Source organism: Micropterus salmoides, unplaced genomic scaffold (genome assembly GCF_014851395.1).
Source record: "Micropterus salmoides isolate LMB-PRFRI ecotype aquatic unplaced genomic scaffold, ASM1485139v1 Ms_hic_scaffold_19, whole genome shotgun sequence".
Taxonomy (NCBI): domain Eukaryota; kingdom Metazoa; phylum Chordata; class Actinopteri; order Centrarchiformes; family Centrarchidae; genus Micropterus; species Micropterus salmoides.
This window is the reverse complement of record NW_024041039.1, coordinates 5472430-5490581: the sequence shown is the minus strand read 5'-3', so window position 1 is coordinate 5490581 and position 18152 is coordinate 5472430. Positions and strand designations below refer to the sequence as shown.

Genomic DNA, 18152 nt, shown 5'->3' with positions numbered 1-18152 from the left:
TTCCTTATCAGTCAGCACTGATGTTGAACTGAAACTCCTGCTGCTGTTCAAACGTTAATGAGAAGGGAACTCCATTCAGGAGTCTGCCCCTCTCCAGTTTTAACTTGGACTTGACTTAGCATCTTAGTACTGTCGTTGTGGGCATTTATATTTATTACTGAACCCCATCTACACTCACAACTCCGGATCAGTTTAGAATACTTCTGTTGCATTCCCTTTGTACATATGCACATCTGCACTATCTTGTAAATTAACTATTATTTGGTCATTTGCGGAATTTCCTTCATCTTTTTTTTGTTTATTTGTATTGCTGTTTGGATTTCCAGGAATTCCTAGAATTGTAGTTGCTATGGCCTAATATTGTTTTGACTTTTGTCAACGATATTGTTGACTTTTGTCAACAATATTAGGAATGTTAACATGCTGGATTCTCTCCAAATAGCACAATGCTCCCTAATCAGCACTATGTGAACCTGTTTGATTCTCCGAGTGAATCTGATGAAGCAACATGTGAAACGCATAGTTTACTTCTTTTTGTCTTTACTGTAATCTATTCATTAAACCGTATCAATCCTAATATTCTGGTGTGTGCGGGAGTATTTATTTTTAGGTTTACTGTGGTTTGCTCTGCACCAACTGGCAGCAGGAGAGAAGCACTGTTTTGCACTGGTACATACTTGTCAAGTTTTGGATTTGAAAATAAGGGAAATTTTCCAGCACTCACCACCCCAACCAAGCTCCACTATCCCTTACATTTTATTTTTTATTTTATTTTTAGGTGTTATAGCCTAAATGAAAACACAAAAGGGTATACATGAAGAGCATTTCTTTAAATGCTTATTTGAATATTTTCTGTTCATTTAACATTGCTTGTCTTTACATTTACATTTTATTTTCATTCCACACATTCTTTTAATTTCACATAACTTTCCTTTACTCTTTTAGTGAGTTATTGTACAAATTTGTTGCAGACTTTGCATTCTTACATACATATACGGATAATACATGCATATCTGAAGTTTTTTAACAATAGACACCATGGTTGAAAAATTCCGAAGTGCAGTCTTAAAGGACCAATACATAATATATTTACTGTACTAAATCACAAAATAACCATATGTCAGATTTAGGAAACATACAAGTTGAAACACTGACTTCTATGAAAACAATACTGGAGCCAGTATTTCCTAAGTACTGTTAGTTCCAGGTTTGTTCTTTCACGCGTTTTCTATTGCACGTCATGATCATACCTTATGCATACTGAAGGCAGGGTACAGTTTTAAGTATGGTATGCAAGTTGTTGAAAGATTGTTGAGGACCTGCTTGAGATGACTAATTGTTGTTATGGATTGTATTTTACAAGAATTACATTACTGTAAATTTGTCAGCTACTGAAGGTGTATGAAGCAGTGGCTTTAATAAATGTTACATGGCCGTCATATTTCAAGAAAATAATTTAACTGATTATAGGATACATGGACTAGGCTAGTATATTATATTAGAACATGTTCAGAAATTGTGTTTTAATGAATTGTATTTTACAAAAATGTACTTATTTTAAAATTTGTCATTTCATTTTTTTTGCATTGACTTTAATAAATGCCACATGTTGTAAGGCCATCTTTTGTCTGATCCATTTATATGCTAGAAATTTTGAGTTATTTTTATTTTGAATTGTAAAAAGTTTAAATCATTAGCTTACAGCAGTGTTATACTGTAAAACCAAACAAACAGTATTATACAGTATTGCTTATATTCAATACATTACACATTCAGCACATTACTGTAATATTTTTTACAGTAATAAACAGTTATTGATTACAGTAGTTACACTGTAAAATAACTGTTTCATGCTGGCAACTGTAGCTGCCAGTATTTTACTGTAATTTAAATAAAACAAAATTTGTTACAGTGCAGGTTTGCACTGGTATCTTTAGCTTTTTGTTTATTTATCTCCTTAGTGCTATTCTGTAACTTGCTGCTGTAACATGCACATTTCTCCCCCAGGGGATAAATAAATAAAATAAAGTTTAATCTTATCTTAACTACTGATTTACTTTGAACCCCCGGGGAGGCTAAAACTGAACTTCCTTTCAAAACTCCCAAAATAAACCCTGTGTTTATAACCCTGTGTTTTTTTTATGTTTATAAATGTAGGAAAAAGACATACGTACAGATTAGTAAGTAAACCAGTATTATAAAGGGCTTTTATGCAAAACAAATCCTAAAAACAAAGAAAGAGGAATAAAAATAACAAGACATAAGATAATTAAAATTTTATTCCGTAAAGAGATGAATTAAAAAATAAAAAGATTTTTCACTTAGATTTTACTTAATCTTATGTGTTTTGTTGACATTGGATTTACATCCTTGTTGTTTTGGGGTCCCATTGTTGTATGTTTCAAAGTCAGCCAATTCGCTCCCCCTTTAAATATGTTTCTTTCCTTCTGACCTTGTTAAAACCCAATACGTAGAAACATACTGTAGTAGTAACCGTTCCCTTTGTTACAAACGCAAAGCGTGCAAATTCAAAGAAAATGTCAAAACTCAAAAATGAGTATAAATCATTGTTTTTACCCAAAATAAGTAAATATTTTATGGTTTGGATGTTAAATCCACAGAAATGTGCAGTATGTTATCCTGCAGAGTGTCAAACTTCCTGTTAGACCTCATTCATGAATAAAGCTAATAAATTAAATAATAAACAAGTTAAAATAATTTTTAAAGTAATGAAGTATGAAGGTAATAAAACCGTGTTTAGTAAAGTAAACTGAGGATTAGGATTAGGTTTTACTGAATTTAAAAACAGTGTCATACATTGAGAATCATGTTCAAGCTGTGTGTGTTTCCACCTTTTATGGCGGCATCATTGCTTTGAGATTTGGTCTCTTTTGAAACTAGAAATAAAGAAAAACGTTTACATGTATTCCACATTTCATAACATAGCAAAAGAAGCTCTTTTCATTTGTCTTACAAAAATGATTTTCAGTCACCTTTAGGTAGATCAAGGAGAGAAGTAATTATTACTTAGTGTTTCGTGATTGTAGGAAAATACAGAGTTTACTCTGCGATGAAAAAAAAAAAAAAGCTTAGATTCAGGTTTGGTTTTAGGACAGACTGCAAAAACTCTCACTGAGCTCCCACAGCTTCTTGGCCACAGCGTCGTCTCTCGCCTTCGACTTCATGTTCAACAGTGGCGCACACTGGGTGAAGTAGTGGCCGCTGAGGTGCTCGATGCCTTCCTCCAGGGCACAGTGGAGCGTGGTCTGAGCTCCGGAGTCAGCATCCACAAAGAAAAGGAAGATGATGGGTGTCATGATAAGTTTCCACCAGAAACCAGAGTAACGACCGATCTCTGTCTTTATGGCCCCTGGATGAAATAAATAAATAAATAAATTTGTCAGAAGAAAAGATTAAATGTAACAAAGGCCAAAAATAAAAATACTGATCTTGTTTATTTCATCATTAATTTGTTTACTTTTGTAATATATGGACCTATGCTACATACCGCAGCACTAGCTTTATACAAATATGCATGTTACTAGGTCAAATTAATAAAATCCTAAGTTAAATTTTAAGTAATGATACATTTACATATATGGAAGCCCATTTATGTCAGAAAAAAATATTAATGAAATGTTCAATTCAATCCAATACAACTTTATTAATAATCCACAAAGGGAATTTGATTATGGGTTTAAGTGAAAACAGAAAAGTCCCATTTTCTATAGAGTCAGCTGTCAAATATAACCTGCTACAGGTAGCCAAAACACATTAACGAGCAAAACACAGACAGGCTGATGTCTATACTGACCAGGATGGAGGCTGTAGCAGGTGACCTTAGTGCCCTGCAGCCGCTTGGCGAGCTCGTAGGTGAAGAGGACGTTGCACAGTTTGCTGTGGCAATACCTCTGGAAGAGCTGATAGTCGCCGTTGCCGATACCTAACTCTTTCTGAGTCGTCAAAAGGTTAAAATCCACCTTCCCCATCTCGTGTGCTACGGAGGCCACGGTCACCACACGGCTCGGCCCGCTCGCCTTCAGCCGGTCCAGGAGCAACACTGTCAACAGGAAGTGACCTAGGTGATTGACGCCAAAGATCATCCCGAAGCCATCCTCCGTCTTTCCACCGCTCATCAGACCTGAAGACAGAAACATCACAATAAACTTACACTTAGGGCTTAGAAATGATCAATTATTTTATAATCACTTCCATAAATTTTGAGAGTGCATGAACACTAGTTAGAGAGCAATCAAAGACGTTTAAATGAGTAGCTAAATGGTTGAAACACCCAGCATCTGCTACTCCAAGTAGAACGCAAACTTGACCAAATCGTCCTAAATGTTGAAAGTTGAGCTGTGTGAAAACTGTCAAGGTTCTGGGATGGTTGCTTTTTTTGTTTCACATTTCCTGTTTTACTTTGTAGTTCATCTGCCCTTAGTGTCATAGTCTTGCTTTTACTTCCTTTGTATGTGCTCACTGATGTATCACCTGTGCCTTGTTGTCTTCACCTGTTTATTTAAGTTGCTGTCACTCATTGCTGCTTCATTGTTCATCACTGTTAATTTTTATTCATGGCTGTTTCAGCGTCTCATCTGATGTCTCCCGTCTCTGGATTATTTCCTTGGTTTCCCATGTGTTGTTTGGACTTACTTTATCGGTTTGTGGATTTCTGGATTTCTCACCTGGATTTTGTTCTCTGTTTTTGGACTACCAACTTCTGTCACTTGTAAGTTCCCTAATCTGCTCTGCACCTGTGTCTGTTTTTGGGCCCCAAAACATTGTAAAAATATAAATTTTTACAAAATCAATGACTTTCAGCTGTATATCAAATCAATTCAGATCAACATATTTTAAACAATGACAGGTGGTATCAATGAAAGTGTAAATTAGTTCATTTCACTGGCCCGTGGGGGATAGAAAAGGTTGGAAACCACTGATCTACTGTACATTAACTCACACTGTAAGAAAACATACACCGTATCTACTCGATAAAAAGGAGTCAACAGATTACAAGCAATATAATTAAATTTCACAATGTTTGGTATTAATTAATAATTAATAGTTATCTATTTAATACGAGTAGATTCAAATAGAAAACAGTACACAATTAATTATAACCTAAGCAAAAATATTGAGTTGATTTGAAAAAGATAAACTCCCTAATGTGTAAATAGTCCTAATAAATAAATAAATAAATAAATATATATATATATCAATGATATATAATTGAGTATTAACCATCTACACATAAGGAAGATAGCATGAGCAGCCGACCCAGGATACTGGCTAGGTAGGGGACCCTACATGGCCGCAAATGCCTTGTCATTTGCTTGTAGACTTGACCATACAAGGGAATTGCTTTCAATACATCGGTCATTGATCAGTGCAGCCGAAGTTATCAAATAAAACAGGCACTTCACTCCTGGCTGACCGGCGTTGTTGATGAGCAGATCCAGCCTGGACTCAGACTGGAGGAAGCTGTCAGCAAAGGAGCGAACAGACTTCAGACTGGCCAGGTCGAGCTGCATGAAGATCACCTGGCTGTTCCCCGTCTCCTGATCACAAGGAAAACAAGGAGAGAGTTAGAAAACTTTGAACACTTAGTTTCCTGCAATCCCCACTCTATTTTATTCTACTCAATTTGATCATGTCAGGAGATATTTAGAAAGCTGATATAGATGCATGGGCAGATTAAATTGGCACGAATAACTGCGCATCATCAGCATAACAATGAAAATATAATCAGCTTTGGGTAACTGTGTATATGTAATGTATATGTATACAGAAGAGAAGAGGACCTAGGATGCACCCCTGAGGTCCACCAGATGTAACTGTGGAAAAGTCATGTTGTAACACAACAATTTATGGGGAAAATGTGTTTTTTACTGATTGATGATCATAACTGTCTAAACAAATGGGGTATATTCCTTGTAATTTAAGCTGTTTTTTGTCTTTACCTGGATGATTTCCTGGATTGCGGCCTCAGCTCGCTTTCTGTCTCTGCAGGCCATGATCACCCTCGCGCCCCTCCTGGCCAGGTTCATCGCTGTGGTCTTACCGATGCCGGTGTTTGCTCCTGGAGAGGAATGATAGGATCATGGACAGTTTTTTTTTTATTAGCCATGCTAGCAACGTTGCTCTACAGATGACAAAGGTAAGGTAACTTTCCAAAGTTACAAAAATGTAGTAAGTTTGGACAAACGGCACCTTCATTAGTTTTCTTTTATGTCTATGTTTAATTATTTTACTACTATATTTAGTTTCCCTTGCTTTTATATATACAGGTGCTGGTCATATAATTAGAATATCATCAAAAAGTTGATTTATTTCAGTAATTCCATTCAAAAAGTGAAACTTGTATAATGTATACATTCATTCCACACAGACTGATATATTTCAAGTGTTCATCCCTTTTAATTTTGATGATTATAACTGACAACTAATGAAAACCCCAAAATCAGTCTCTCAGAAAATTTGAATATTATGAAAAGGTTCAATATTGAAGACACCTGGTGTCACACTCTAATCAGCTAATTAACTGAAAACACCTGCAAAGGCCTTTAATGGTCTCTCAGTCTAGTTCTGTAGGCTACACAATCAGGGGGAAAACTGCTGACTTGACAGCTGTCCAAAAGACGACCATTGACACCTTGCACAAGGAGGGCAAGACACAAAAGGTCATTGCTAAAGAGGCTGGCTGTTCACAGAGCTCTGTGTCCAAGCACATTAATAGAGAGGCGAAGGGAAGGATAAGATGTGGTAGAAAAAAGTGTACAAGCAATAGGGATAACGGCACCCTGGAGAGGATTGTGAAACAAAACCCATTCAAAAATGTGGGGAGATTCACAAAGAGTGGACTGCAGCTGGAGTCAGCGCTTCAAGAACCACGCACAGACGTATGCAAGACATGGGTTTCAGCTGTCGCATTCCTTTTGTCAAGCCACTGAACAAGACACAGCGTCCGAAGCGTCTCGCCTGGGCTAAAGACAAAAAGGACTGGACTGCTGCTGAGTGGTCCAAAGTTATGTTCTCTGATGAAAGTCCCAGAGTCTGGAGGAAGAGAGGAGAGGCACAGAATCCACGTTGCTTGAAGTCCAGTGTAAAGTTTCCACAGTCAGTGATGGTTTGGGGTGCCATGTCATCTGCTGGTGTTGGTCCACTGTGTTTTCTGAGGTCCAAGGTCGATGCAGCCGTCTACCAGGAAGTTTTAGAGCACTTCATGCTTCCTGCTGCTGACCAACTTTATGGAGATTTAGATTTCATTTTCCAACAGGACTTGGCACCTGCTCACAGTGCCAAAGCTACCAGTACCTGGTTTAAGGACCCCTGTTCTTAATTGGCCAGCAAACTGGCCTGACCTTAACCCTATAAAAAATCTATGGGGTATTGTGAAGAGGAAGATGCGATACGCCAGACCCAACAATGCAGAAGAGCTGAAGGTCACTATCAAAGCAACCTGGGCTCTCATAACACCTGAGCAGTGCCACAGACTGATCGACTCCATGCCACGCCGCATTGCTGCAGTAATTCAGGCAAAAGGAGCCCCAACTAATTATTGAGTGCTGTATCATGCTCATACTTTTCATGTTCATACTTTTGTGATTTTCATTAGTTGTCAGTTTTAATCACCACAATTAAATGAAATAAACATTTGAAATATATCAGTCTGTGTGTAATGAATGATAATATCCAAGTTTCACTTTTTGAATGGAATTACTGAAATAAATTAACTTTTTGATGATATTCTAATTATATGACCAGCACCTGTACTACGTCACCTGACTTCCTTCTTTGCTACACCATACAGCCACTAGAGGTCGTAATATGGGTCACAATAAGCTGCTGCTCAACCATCTTATATGGTTGCTTGTCTGGTGAGGACAGGCTGGTTGAGGGAACATCAGTCTTTAGAAAATGATGTAGCATGATGAGGTTTCCTGTCCTTATTTGAAGATAAATTAATCTACTACCAAAAAGGAAAGTGACATCAGCGTGAATTCATTATCTTGGGAACAGAACATTTTCCATCCACTTTTTTTCAGCGCTTTCAACCACATCTTACAGTCTTCATCATCAAAGGGAACTGGCACACATGTAATCTCTGACCAAGACATGTTTGAAAGATTGTTTTTCAAATCCTCATGGCAGCTGCAGTTGTTCGAACATTTCCATCTTAAATTATGTTATCTAAATTCCCTTAGTGTCAAACTCCTTTTGGACTCAAATCTGAATGAACAGGCTTGTTCAGCAGACAGAGTGTGTTTAGACAAAAGAGTAGAAGTTTCTATCCGCGTTCGTCATCCTTTGTTCCACCATGAAAACAAACTGGTCTCCACTGGAATCTGTTATAACCAACACATTTAAGCTGAAGTCAGCTGCTTTTCTCTGTAAAACTACAAACGTTTTACAGCCATCTGTCAATCTTGCAGATGGATATTTTATTGGTACATGCAGAGATACATTTTGGACCCAGTATGACCCCTAAGCTGACATAAATTAGACCACAAGATTTTGTACCAGGGCCTGCATCTGATTCCATTTTTTGCTTTAAAAAGGCACACATAAGGGATGACTTTATTCATGGTTAATAAATAATTTACCTTCAGATCACATGCCTGAGCAGGACCAAAATCCACTTATTAACAACTTGCTAAGCATTAATTCAGGGATTACTACATTTACAGCATTCCTACCAAACTGAAAGGCTAAACACCAGGCAAAGGCATCTTTTAAAACCATAAACCCAACATTTGTCAGAAAAATTCTTTATTAACCACAATAAAGCCATTAGCTGCAACTTAAAAAGGACGCCTTATTACAACATGGTACCATATGGGGTTATAAATAAGGGTTTTTGTCTCAAACATGTTTTCTCAGTCAGACTCAGTATTCAGAAGCTGTTTTCAATGTGCATGTTGCAATAGTGAACACGCCCTTTAAAAGAGTTATTACCCCATAAAGGCAGCTTGGCCTGCAGCCTGTGAACTCACCAGTGACAATGGCAGTTTTCCCATGTAACTTTGCAGTAGATTTACATCGGGGCAACTTGAAAAAAGTCATATGAAGAAGAAAATAACCTCCGACTAACACAACTCCGACCAGCAGCAGCTCCAGCATCATCCTGACTAATAAAAAGTGCAGCTGTTTACATGTGAGCAGCTGCAGTGTGTGTGTGTGTGTGTGTGTGTGTGTGTGTGTGGACTCATTTTCCTGCCTTTATGTAACAGCTTATCTGCTGTAGCAGCAGCTCTACACCCTTTCTCCCCTGACAGCCAATCGCTCTCTCCTCTGACTGTTAATCCAGTTCATAATAAACAACAGTTTCTCACTTCCTTCAGCTTCTTGCACCAAAGCTGTGCTGGAGAGATCAGATTACAGCGGACAGGCTGGTATTTTATTAATAGGAAAAACAGGAAGGTGATTTTAACTTTATATGAAAAGGCTAGTTTTGTCACTTTAAGGTGAAAAGCACCAAGTAAAACTAGATGCAGAGTGATTTCTTGCAGCCGCTACATGTTGACACGATCTATAATTAAATTAAGCAGATTAATCTTGAATTGCATCACACCTACAGTTACAGAAAGACATGTCAAAAGGTTAAATGTTTAAAGGAAAGCTGCAGCGCCGCCTTGTGGCCTTAGACAGCATTACGGTGGAATTACAGTACATGTAAAGTATTTTTAAGGTCAAGCAGGCCTTTAAATTGTATATATGCTCTTCTTTGCTCTCTTTCCTGTTTTAATGTTTGTCTAAATGTTGTAAATGTGCTTTTGCTTTTATTGTCATGTGTACACAGGATGTTCTATATAAGTATTATTGTAGACCAGAACCACTGAAAATCCTCTTCTTGTTGTTGCAAACCTTCCTGCAGACATGTAAAACTCAACAGAGGCATGTTTTAGACTAAAGAAACTGAAACCAAAGACCAAACCTCTAATCAACGATACTGAAAAGTTAAAATCAGGTCTGAAATTCCTGGAATAAGAAAATCCATTCTAGTAATAAAGTGGAATTTCTGTAGTTTGTTCAGATAAAGAAGCAAAAGTTGCCAAACATTCCCACGTTCCACCCTCATAATGACATTTTACTGCTTTTCCTCAGCTGATGGGGTTTGCTCAGAAGGAGTAAACATTTGATTGGATGGTGAGATGCAGTTGAAGGTTTAACAAACAACTTTTTTTGCAACCTTGTTTATAATGAAAATAATACTTAAAGGCTTTCTGGTGATGTAACCTTATCCTGACAATTAAAAAAAGGAAATCTAAACTGGAAATAAAGCAATGAGATCTTGGTTGAAAGTTATAGAAACAAGTTAATTGGGTTTTTGTTGGAAGGTTTCTTTGTTTTATTCAAAACATACTGAGAGGTGCAACAGATTGTGACCACGTGTTAGAAACAGTTTTCTGTAGAAATTGAAGTATCAGAGATTCTGTAGAAATTGAAGTATCAGAGATTCTGTAGAAATCGAAGCAGCGGGGCTGGATGACAACTGGCACACTTTTATGTGAACCGGTGGAAACTTCCCAGGCAGATTCATCTTTGGTCAGAGTTTAATGTCCTCCACCAGAGTCTCTGCTTTCATTAATTTTTCCAGAAGTTCGGGTTCTGTGCCATCCGCCTCTGGAAGTTTTCATACCACTTGAGGACGCAGCTGGATGGGATGTAGGTCTCCGTGGGGTTCGGCGTCATCTGCGCCTGCGACATGGCGAAGGACGAGGCGAAGTTGTACAGACTGTCCAGCATCTTCTGAGTGAACTGCAGGAAGGAGTCCACGGTGGACACGGCGGCGCTGGACACCGGGATCTGCTGGACCAGCTGCTCCAGAGCCTCCACCGACACCCCGACCTGCGCCACGGAGGGGGACGTGTTGGAGGCCATCATGCCGAACGGGTGCGCCCCTCCCTCGCCGGCCTTCAGCCCGGAGATCTTAAAGATGGCACTTGGCTTGTCGTTGGTGATGAATCCGAGCAGCTGCCACACCGGGACCCCGCTCGCCGGGTCAGGGAAGGAGAAGTACACGGCGCCGCCCATGCCGTCGGGGAAAGGCACCGTGCCCAGCATGAACACCACCACATGGTTCACGTTCTCAAAGTCCGGCAGGTTGAACACGAACTTGTCCGAGGCGACCTGCACCGCGTCCGTCTGCACCAACCTACCGGCGACCAAACAACCGAACATCCCTGCCGACTGCTAGCCGTTAGCCTCGGTGTTAGCCAGCACGCTGTAATGTAAACACGATTAGCTTCAGCTTAGCCTGCAGGCTAGTTTTAGTGTAGGAGCCCGAATCACTGATGAACTCAACGGAACTTGTTTATCCGGTAGAAGGCTGAGGAATGAATCCCACCGCAGCAGCTGAGATAGTTCATGAAATCAGCTGTTAGGGGCTGGTAGAAACTTCTAGTACTGTCTCGCATGGTAATACTGCCCGCTCTGGATCTGCTGCTCGGCTATCGACACATCGTCCTGGGTAGTAGTAACTCTGGGATGTTGTGTCCCATATGTTTCTCTCTCTGCTGTGGACATTTTCGGCTTTTTATATAACTACAGCAATAAACATATATAAACTACAGCAAAGGAGTTGTACCAGGGAGACATGCCGGAGGGCAAAAGAGTTGTGGTGGAGTTTTGTTGTTGGCAGTGTACACGCTCGATGATTCGTTAATTGACAGCCAAGAAGAAAGCGGGAGTAAATGTGTTAACCGGAAGTGAGAGTTCTTTGCACTTTAAAACAAAATTTTTTTTGATAAAAAATGTTCTTTCTTTAAATATTAACATAACTTTTAAATTTTAGGTTTACAGTAAATTAAGTCCCTCAAAACACATTTACAGCAGGAATGCAACGTTTTTCACAACATTTTATTACTTATATGCCAATTTGTTTCTTACAATTCTTGCACACGGACAAGGTTGAGTTTTGAAAATTCCAAACAAACCCCGTGTGTTTTACTTTGAAAACGGTGACCGGATGTGTTCTTTTGTGATTTCCGCCGTCTTGACGCCGCCTCTGTCAGCGGGTCGCTTCAGTCTCTGGCGGCTCAGCTGTTTGTTCGGTGACATTTAGAGCATCTAAATAAACTGAAATAAACTTTCTGCTCGTGTGTTTTCTGGGCTGACACTTTTCTGTACGGATTAACGACTTTTCATCGACACTAACAGGTAAGCATCCCCGTTTTTATCTCCGTTTGTCCCTCAACTTTTGCTTGTTAGCTTTCCCGGTTAGCCACCCGATGCTAGCAGCTAGCGATGCTGTTTGGTTTTTAAAGCATGAATGAAGAAGCTTTTCCAAGTTTATTTTATAGTTAATTGCTTTTTGTGGGCTGACAGAGACAGGTTGTTTATTTATACCAGCTGCTGCCACATTTTAGTACATGCTGTCCTCATTAGTGATGCATTTGTATAGTCTTTGTGTCTCAACAGGAGAATGTTTAACTTGCATGTTACTCTGGTTAATAAAAAATGTATGTGGCATGAAGCAGTCAGATTCAGGCTGGAGCCTCTGAGGGTTTTGGGGGTAGATGCTGCAGCTCTGCAGTAAGTTACACAGAAAATGCATGAGATAGAAACAAACAGGACTTTAATGTGACAGAAAGAGAAAATACAGGAGTTTAATGTGACAGAAATAGAAAATACAGGAGTTTAATGTGACAGAAATAGAAAATACAGGAGTTTAATGTGACAGAAATAGAAAGTACAGGAGTTTAATGTAACAGAAAGTGAAAATACAGGAGTTTAATAAGATAAGAAAGTGAAAATACAGGAGTTTAATGTGACAGAAGTCTTGACATTTGGTTTGATGCTGTACCTACATGTTAGTTTTTTAACCTGATAATAAATCAATACATAGTAAAATGTGCCCAAAAGCCAATCTGATATTGTAGTATGATTACAGTGAGAGTTTTTTGTTGCAATGTCAACTTGAATTAAATACTGAAATCCATATTTTTTTTTATGGAGCGTACCATCAAATGGAAATATGTCTTGAGCAGCATTTTCAGAGTTAAAGATTAGGTTTGACCAGTGGGTGGTTTAACTTCTGACCTTACTGCATGGATGTACAGATGTACTTCAAGGTGTTTGAGGACACTGTGACATCACTGATGGGCGTGGTCACAGGTGCTACAAGGTGTGCTGGTTTGAGCCATGTGCGTGTTGTTTCTACTCCCATTAAACGGCACCCTCTGCTTATGCCGACTTGAATTGACAGCATCAAGTAACCGAAATATAATCATATGAAACCAACAATAAACACCAGTAAACACTTATTTCACCCATGAGCTGATCGTTAGTGCTGTCAGCTTTGTTTTTGTTTTTTTATCAACAGTAGTTAAGATCTGCAACTAACGTTTATTAACACTTTGACCTTGAAGAAAACAAAAACCGCTTCCTGCTTGTGGAAAAATGCAGTTTCAATATATTTAGAGTTATCGTGTAGATGACGACTAGCTTTCATTGTCTCCTAAGTAGGGTTGGGTATCGTTTCAATTTCATCGATTACGATTCTACTTATAGAATCCGGTTCTTATCAAATTGCAGTTGTGATTTCTTCACCACAGATCTTGTCAGCGCTCGGTCACCTTCTTCCTCTTCCTCCTCGCTCATCTTCCCCTTCATGCCTTCAGTGAAAGTCTCTGTACTAGAAGGGCGTCTCTGGGGACTTGTCAGTATATATTGAATCATTTATAGACATCATTAGTTTCCCTTCAGTATAAAAGGTGAGTGTCAGCTCACCTGTGTTTTGTACCTGAGCGTGAGACGTTGCTACTGTTAGCGTTAGCTGGATCTGAGGCGTCATTGTAGCTGGGAGAGCGCGACACATTGAACATGGGGCATTCCTTCAGATTAACGCCGTGTTGAAGTAAACGCTTCGTCATGTTGGAGCTGCTTCCTCCCTGATAATGAAAAGACTGTGGGGAAGACTTCACTTCGGGAACCTGTGATGAACTTTTTCTTCTCTAGTAGTAAGCAGGCTAATGTCTATTATTTTATAATGAACAGGTTCTTATCACACATTTTAATTTAGCCAAAACACACTCGAGTGGGATGTTTAGAGTGGTGAGGATGTTTTCTCCTTCATTAAATCTTAATGCTCTGTGCAGTAGAGTCTGTTTTAAGCAGTTTTTCTGTGAGACAGGAGGTTATTTTTAGTCTCGCTGCGTCTTTGTGAACATTGTGTGTTTGAGCGGTGTGTTAATGGAAGAGACAGAGCTGTGCTGTTGAATAATTTACGAGCTGCTCTCTCTCAGATATTCTTGCAGCGTCCGGTAGCTGAGCTGCCAGCATCTCTTCTTTCCCATCCTGTTTCGGTCCGATCTGCTCTGTTAGCTCTCAATGGCACACAAAGACCGAACAGTTTAAAATGCTGGAAGTCTTCCTCAGCAGCCAGCTCTCACAGGGAGTTTTGTTCATGGTTTGTCTTCTAGGTTGGGATTTTCCCACAGCACAACACATGCAGTCCTGCTCAGCATGTAAAACAGTTGTCTGATGTCCTCTGAAGGGGTTTGTCAAGTCTTTACTTAATCTCAGCATGAGCTTGGAGACCCAGCAAGCGGCAACCTCTGGGGTCTGAAAACTGAAGCCAAGGCGGAAATGCCTTGAAACTGCATTCTTTCTTTTGGCCAGCAGGGGGCGACTCCACTGGTTGTTGGATTGTATAGAAGTCTATGAGAAATTGACCCTACTTCTAACTTCATTTGTTACCTCAGTAAACACTTTCATCATGGGTTTATGGTCTCAGTTGCTAGTTTCAAGTCTTCTTCAACACAGCATGATGTTTATTTAGTAAATTTTGGTCCTACTTAGAGGAAAATAGATCGTAAAGCAGGGTATGCTTTAGGGTGGGGCTACCTTACCATGGTGACCTGTCAGGCGTATCCCTCCCCAGTTCCATCCTCTCATCCACATATGACCACTTCTGGCCAAAATGCCAAACTCGAGGCTTCAAATTGGTATTCCACAAACTAACAGGTGACGTCACGGTGGCCACGCCCACTTCTTTTACACCGTCTGTGAAACTACAGGTGTCTAACTTCCAGTCTGCATTTCAAAGTGGAGATATAGCTGTTTACCTACCAGGGAGGCCCTAAAGACAAGACTGTGTTGAGAGATTGCATTATGGGAAATGTTGGATCTGCTGGTTTTGGAGCGTGACCCATGTCCATGATAGTGACTAGAGATGGAAATTTCAGGCAGTTTTTTTAATAGATTATTTGCCACTTTTCACAATCACTAGTCAAAAGATGAAGCAACAAAGTTCACTTTTTTCCACAGTAACAGACAATTTCTGAACTACTGGGTCGGGCCAAAATAAAGTTAACTGGGTATTTGAGCAATAAATTAAATAAATGTACTTACATTATTATAACACAAAAATATCTTCCTTTCAAATTTCACTTTTGTTGCTGTTCAGCAAAGTTATATTAAATATGGCAAAATGTTGCTGCGCCACGCCAGATCAGATGAGACTGGATGGATCAGCACTTAAAACAAAGAACCTAATTTGTCTTGTGTCAGCAGAAAGGGCTGCAGGCTTCAACTGTTAATAGTGGTTAGTATACATAGACGTAGTCTACATAGAAGAGTTATAAACATAAAATAGGTCACACCAATCTCTCCACAGCAGACTCCAGTCGTTTGATTTTATTCAGGATAAGAATCGCCTTTCATAGTCTAACTGCAGAAAACAGATACTCCTGTCTGACTCACTCTCACATACAATTACTGTCACAGCAACTTTACCAGCTCAGGGTGTCTTTCTACGTTTCACTTCAACCTGAAGAACATTGCTTTAAAAGGTCACAACTTTTGTGTTGATGTTGTTGGAAAAGTGCCGCTGGCTTCAGACTGCAGTGATTGAGAAGCTGTTAGCAGGTTCTTTTAGCATCAGCCTCTGGACTAACTCTCCGGACAGCTCGGTGGGATTTTCAAAGTGTTATTTTATGTTGCAGGAGTCTGACATACCAGGCAGGGAGAGTCTAACAAAGATGCTGCTGAGTTGCATTGTGGGAGATGTAGGATCATGTGTTTTTGGAGTTTGATCCAACCACTGTTTTCTTTATGTTTCTCTTGTGAGATCCCAAACTTTATGGAAGTGAAATACTGACCTTGTTTTCTCTCTATTTATTCCTCCTTCCGTTCTCTCCATTTGCGTCTTACAGGATTTAGGAGGATGGCGAAGCAGGACAGAAGGTTTCACCCTCACTGAGAGCAGAAAAAGAAGAAGAAGGAGAGGAGGAGGAAGGCTGCTGGAGGTTCATCATGGAGCGAGCTCACAGCCTCCTGCTAAACGAGGAGGCGTACAGTCAGCTGGGTGAACATCAGCGGGCCGAGTTTATCTTTGAATGGCTGAACCACCTGAAGAAGCTCCTCCCTGCCACTGACAGGGTGAGAGTGGCGCGACCTTCACATTTGAAAAGGTCACATGATTCTGGAAAATAAACTTAAATGTGTCCTGTAAGGTATAAACATTAAAAATCTCTGTCTTCATTTCAGGCCGACATCAAACAGAACCAGCAGCGTCTGATCGAGCAGCTGTCGGGTCTTCTGATTGGCTCCCCCGGCCCGCCTACCCGCTGGTTGCTGGCCCACTGCTTGGCCCTGCTCTACCGCCTGGGAGACCCGGTTTCTTCCAGCTTGTTGGTGGACAGGTGCAATGACATCATCCGCAGCAAAGACGACTCTCCGTCAGGCCTCCCGACACGACTGTAAGTGTTGCTGTGTTCATGGCACACTTGAAAAATTGGGGGAAAGTTCAAATATTAAAATACTTTTCGGCTTATTTAAGACTTTACAGCACAGGTAACTGTAGGAATAAAGGTTTAGGAATTAGTATATTTCTAAAACCAATAAAAGGAAGAAGCTTAATTTTAGTTCACACTTTTCTTCAGCGTAAAACATCAGAAAAAGTGCCCGATAGATTTCCATGAAATGATATGTTGAAATGTATGATGTGTGTGTGTGTTTCAGGGCAGCCGTTGCGTGTCTTGGTGCTTTGTTTGAGCAGCTTGGCCGGATGCTCGTCGGCTCCTTCAAAGACACACTGACCAACCTGCTGAAGGCCATGAAGAGCGCAGAGGTTTGTGTTTTTATTCAGAAATACGAACACGTTTCTCAGTTATTATCACGAGAAAGGAGCGCCTGCACAGACTCCAAAACACACGTTTATTTAAACACACATTGTGCTTCCAGCCCCGCAGATAGCTTTTTCAAGCCTAGTTTTACTTTAATTTCAGGATTTTATTTTATTTTCATTTCAACTTTCTCATAATTCAGTTTCTGGGGTTTTTTTTAAAAGCTAAATGATTTTAAAGTAGTTCAAGAAATTGTAAAGATAATGAAATAATAAAAATTTGTATTTATTTTTGGGTCAGTTAGTCCCTTATATTGTATGAATTCAGGTATTCTGGGTACAGTAAATTCTGGTTTCTCTTTATGTCCCTCAACTACAGATACAACTAGTCCTTTATTTCTTATTCCCCTTGTTTTGTAACTATATTTGATCATATTTTAGACATAGGGTTATTTTTTTGTTCCTGCAGTCATATCCACTGCAATAAAAATAAACGCTAAATGCACTGATGTGAAAATCCTTTCAGTGGCTTGAAAGGCATCACCCCTCACTTTCCTGCTAGGCTGTTAATGTGGAATCTGCAGGAAGTGTTGAGTAAAAGAGTTAATCAGTGAGTGAGAACTGTGTTTTGAGTACGACACAACTGCTGTTGTACTGATGGCATTACGCCATACTGGATTTACCATGCGAGACATTATAGTGAAGGGAACTCGCCACGCAGGGTTTTTACCCGGCCTTTATATATTCGGTTTAGTGCCAACTTTTATTAGCAAATTTACAGTAATCTGACCAGAGAAATAACTTTTTAAATTTAAATGTTTACTTGCACCGACACTCAGAATCTCAGTGAGGCATCAGAACATCCTGAACATCTATTGTGCGATAAGGTCACCGTCCTCTTCCTCTCTCAGTCTCAGGGTCGGTATGAGATCATGTTGAGTTTGGAGAAGATCCTGCGAGGTTTGGGTGTGAGCGCCGTGCCGTGTCACCGTGACATCTATAAGGCGGCGAGGACCTGTCTGACGGACCGTTCCATGGCGGTACGCTGTGCCGCTGCCAAGGTAAGGATGACCAGCGTGTACAG

The 18152-nt window shown here is 39.8% G+C and overlaps 3 protein-coding genes across 6 annotated transcripts in view; 1 reads left to right on the top strand and 2 right to left on the bottom strand.

The window, feature by feature from the left end:
* Window positions 1–2261: 2261 nt before the first annotated feature.
* Window positions 2262–9182, bottom strand: LOC119910905 (dehydrogenase/reductase SDR family member 13-like). Its single transcript, XM_038729754.1, has 5 exons — window positions 8994–9182; window positions 5961–6079; window positions 5435–5558; window positions 3815–4141; window positions 2262–3370 (listed from the first exon to the last, which is right to left on the bottom strand). Exons 1-5 carry the CDS (start codon window positions 9121–9123, stop codon window positions 3108–3110), a joined length of 963 nt encoding a protein of 320 aa, XP_038585682.1. The 5' UTR covers window positions 9124–9182; the 3' UTR covers window positions 2262–3107.
* A 1137-nt stretch (window positions 9183–10319) lies between these two features.
* LOC119910906 (protein Hikeshi-like) lies at window positions 10320–11443 on the bottom strand. The gene has a single exon (XM_038729755.1). The coding sequence runs from the start codon at window positions 11179–11181 to the stop codon at window positions 10585–10587; it is 597 nt and encodes a 198-aa protein (XP_038585683.1). The 5' UTR covers window positions 11182–11443; the 3' UTR covers window positions 10320–10584.
* Window positions 11444–11664: 221 nt separating this feature from the next.
* heatr5a (HEAT repeat containing 5a) overlaps window positions 11665–18152 on the top strand; it is a 32335-nt gene continuing 25847 nt past the window's right edge. For all 4 annotated transcript variants that reach the window (XM_038729752.1, XM_038729749.1, XM_038729751.1 and 1 more), the window contains exons 1-5: window positions 11665–12159; window positions 16158–16383; window positions 16492–16703; window positions 16966–17074; window positions 17980–18129. In XM_038729752.1, coding sequence (XP_038585680.1) covers window positions 16258–16383; window positions 16492–16703; window positions 16966–17074; window positions 17980–18129 — 597 coding nt within the window. In that variant the 5' untranslated portion in view covers window positions 11665–12159; window positions 16158–16257. The remainder of the gene's footprint in view (window positions 12160–16157; window positions 16384–16491; window positions 16704–16965; window positions 17075–17979; window positions 18130–18152) is intronic.

Excerpts from the sequence above, each read along its gene's own strand:
- LOC119910905 (XM_038729754.1), bottom strand. The coding sequence starts at position 9,123 with ATGATGCTGGAGCTGCTGCTGGTCGGAGTTGTGTTAGTCGGAGGTTAT. Across the intron at positions 5,559-5,960 it reads CAATCCAGGAAATCATCCAG|GAGACGGGGAACAGCCAGGT; the intron begins GTAAAGACAAAA and ends CCTTGTGATCAG. Across the intron at positions 3,371-3,814 it reads CTGCTACAGCCTCCATCCTG|GGGCCATAAAGACAGAGATC; the intron begins GTCAGTATAGAC and ends TATTTCATCCAG.
- LOC119910906 (XM_038729755.1), bottom strand. The coding sequence starts at position 11,181 with ATGTTCGGTTGTTTGGTCGCCGGTAGGTTGGTGCAGACGGACGCGGTG.